At 51.6% G+C, this 2,884-nt stretch overlaps 1 protein-coding gene across 1 annotated transcript; it reads left to right on the top strand.

The window, feature by feature from the left end:
• Positions 1 to 403: 403 nt before the first annotated feature.
• LOC121934884 (adenylate cyclase type 1-like) lies at positions 404 to 2,527 on the top strand. The gene has a single exon (XM_042475794.1). The coding sequence runs from the start codon at positions 1,291 to 1,293 to the stop codon at positions 2,077 to 2,079; it is 789 nt and encodes a 262-aa protein (XP_042331728.1). The 5' UTR covers positions 404 to 1,290; the 3' UTR covers positions 2,080 to 2,527.
• Positions 2,528 to 2,884: the final 357 nt, after the last annotated feature.

Raw genomic sequence — 2,884 nt, 5'->3', positions numbered from 1 at the left:
CCCTTCACAACCAACTTTTACTTTTAAAAAACAGTTCTAAGGAAAGCTTTTCTCTTCTGTGTCCCTCTCCTCAGCAGTTTCCAGCTCTCCAGAGTCTGTAGGTACAGTAGTTTGTGGTTAACTGCAGGCAGCATGGGGTACTAAATGCTAATAGGTTTGCAAGAAGGCTGACACAAAATTTTTGAGTCAAGCATTCTTTAGCAGGGAGGAGAGGGAATGAAGGCCTGCCTATGGGCAAAGAGGGGGAGCAAAGTGGGCCCAGAAAGGAAGGAAAGATACGCTGGTGACCAGAAACCTTAATGCTGTATTAAACCGCACTCCCTCCCTCCCTCCTCCTCTTCAGTCCACCCGTACTGAGGAGACGTGTTTCGATTCTCAAACGAAAACAATGCGCAGGCGCAGGTTGTTTCTTTCAGTGAATGTGCTTTTGGACGGAGGAAGGGGATCGCCCTGTGTCTTTCGCTATCTCTGTATTCCCCCTCCCCGACTCCTTTTCTCACCCTTGTCCTCCCCGTCTTCTCTGGAATCCCCTCAGTGTGGCCCTATTGTTCCCCTCTCACCTTTACTGTGTTTTGGCCAGAGGGTTGAAATGGAGGCTGCTGCTTATTCTCTAGGTGGGAAACCTCCTTTGCCTCCGTCCCACCATCCCAAGCGCCCAAATTTCCTTCCCTGGACCCTGAAGCAAGCCCAGTCTGTTGGTCGAGCCCTTCCCCCCTCCCCCGCCTTCTTTTCCTTCTAGCTTTGGGAGGCATTGGGAGATTACGTTCCGTCGAAGCTCCATTGGAGAGGAAAGAGGGGGTTGTGTGAGCGTCTGCGGTGTTATCTCCTGTGGGGAAGGGACACGGCGAGTCAGAGAGGAGGAGGAGGAGGAGGAATTTAAAAAAACCTCGATAATTATGACATCTCGAGAGTGATTTTGTGCTCTCCTCCCCGCTGCTAGCTGTGTGTGTTGTGTGTGTGTGTGAGAGAGAGAGACTCGTCTCTTTTGAGGGGATCTCTCCCGCGGATTTCTCCTCTGCTGTTGCTACTGCGCGGTGGCTGGTGGGTTGCCTCAGGTTATTGCTGCTCTTTTCTTCGTCTTCGTCGTCTTCTTCTTTGACTGGCTCTGGCGGTGGAGAGGGATGCTATTGCTTGCCTGCTGCTGTTGCTGAGGCACTTTCACGCCTTCACAAAAAAGCCGCTGCTGCCGCCGCCCTCCTTCTCAGCTTCACCTTGCTTCTCTCATGAGCAGAGAGCGAGGAACAATAGCGGCCCAGGCAGCAGCAGAGGAGCTTTTCTTCCCTGGGATTTATGAATGGCCCTGACATGGAGGAAATACCGTTTCAGAAAGTCAAGAAGAGCAAAAGGACAAGTAAGAAGTGCTGCCGCTATTGTTGTTGTTCCCCTTATCCTGGGCCGCCGCTGCCACCGCCGCCGGCTGCCGGGAGCAGCACCGCCGCAAATGCAGCTCAGGCCGGCGGAGGAGGCGGCGGAGGAGGCGGCGGCGGCGGGGCTCCTGCGGCCCGGCGGCAGCTGCTGGACAGCGTGGCCTGCGAGGACCAGTTCGACTGCAAGGAGCTGGAGTCGCTGTTCCAGAACTACAACCTGAAGCTGGAACAGACCTCGACGCTGAAGGCGCTGGCCGTGCTGATCGTACTGACGGCCAGCCTAGCGCTGGTGGAGCTGCTGTCGGGCCCGAGCTTGACCATCTCTAAGGGCTCCCACCCGGTGCACTGCATCATCTTCCTCTCCCTCTTCATTGTCACCAACGTCAAGTACCTGCAGGTCACTCAGCTGCAGCAGATCGTGAAGCTCACGTTACTGTTCACCTTCACCTTCGCTTTCCTCTGCTGCCCCTTTTCGCTGGGTGCCTACGGCATGGAGCCCCCCAGCGCCCCCGAGCAAGGCATGTGGCAGCTCATGCTGGTCACCTTCGTCTCGTATTCCCTCCTGCCTGTCAGAACCCTTCTGGCCATCGTCTTCGGCTTAACGGTGGCCGTCTGCCATTTCATTGTGACCGCCGCCTCTGTCAGTGCCAAAAGGCAGCCCCTCTGGAGGACGGTGAGTGGAACCCCTGCCTGCCCCCAAATCCTTCCCTAGAAAAGCCCAGGAGGAATTAGGGGAATGTGTGGCCCAAATCTGGGACAAGGAAATGGAGCCTGTTTTAACAAATGTGAGGTTGGTAGAGAAAAACCACAAGGTTATTAAAATGAACTGTTTATGGATGCCTTTTGTGTCCTTTGTTTCAAGGGCTCAGACAGCTCTTAGACCACCTGATCAGTTGACCCACAATTCTGCCGCTGTGTAAGCGGTAAATCTCTGCTAAAAGGAAGGCTTTTTTTTTAAAATGAAGTATTATGGAAGTCTATAGAAAGCTCTGCAACTGCAAGATTTGGGAGTACATCACAGGGATTATGATCTTACAGTTTAGGGTGATATCGGAGACACTTTTCTGTGTCACTGCATTCATGTGAGAACACTTCTCTTTTAAAATATGGCAGGTGGTGAGTGGAAGGTATGTAGGCTATAGAGGGCAGGGTGTGCCATTAGAGCATGTACTGTGTTCTATGTGAAACTGCTTAGTATATGCTGTGTGGGTATATAGAATATCAAATGTACATAGTGTAAAACTGCTATACTGAAGAATACATCTGTGTGAGGAGACGTCTTACTTGCTTGCTTTGGAGTAAAACTATATATTTTTTTAAAAAAAACATGGTTCTTGTGTTTAGTGGAAGAGCTGAAAATTGCTTGTGAGTACTGCAACAGTCAGTGTGGTATAGTGGTTTGAGCACTGGATTCCAATGCTGAAGACTAGGATTCAAATCCCCATTTGGCCATGGTAACCCACTGGGTGACCTTGGGCAAGTCACACATTCTCATTCTCATAAAACCCTGTGATAGG

This window comes from Sceloporus undulatus, chromosome 6 (assembly GCF_019175285.1).
Source record: "Sceloporus undulatus isolate JIND9_A2432 ecotype Alabama chromosome 6, SceUnd_v1.1, whole genome shotgun sequence".
In the NCBI taxonomy this organism is placed as follows: Eukaryota; Metazoa; Chordata; class Lepidosauria; order Squamata; family Phrynosomatidae; genus Sceloporus; species Sceloporus undulatus.
Note: the sequence above shows the minus strand (reverse complement) of the source record. Positions and strands in the feature narration are given on the sequence as shown.

What these genes read in the sequence shown, in the direction of transcription:
- LOC121934884 (XM_042475794.1), top strand. Translation starts at nt 1,291, where the DNA reads ATGAATGGCCCTGACATGGAGGAAATACCGTTTCAGAAAGTCAAGAAG.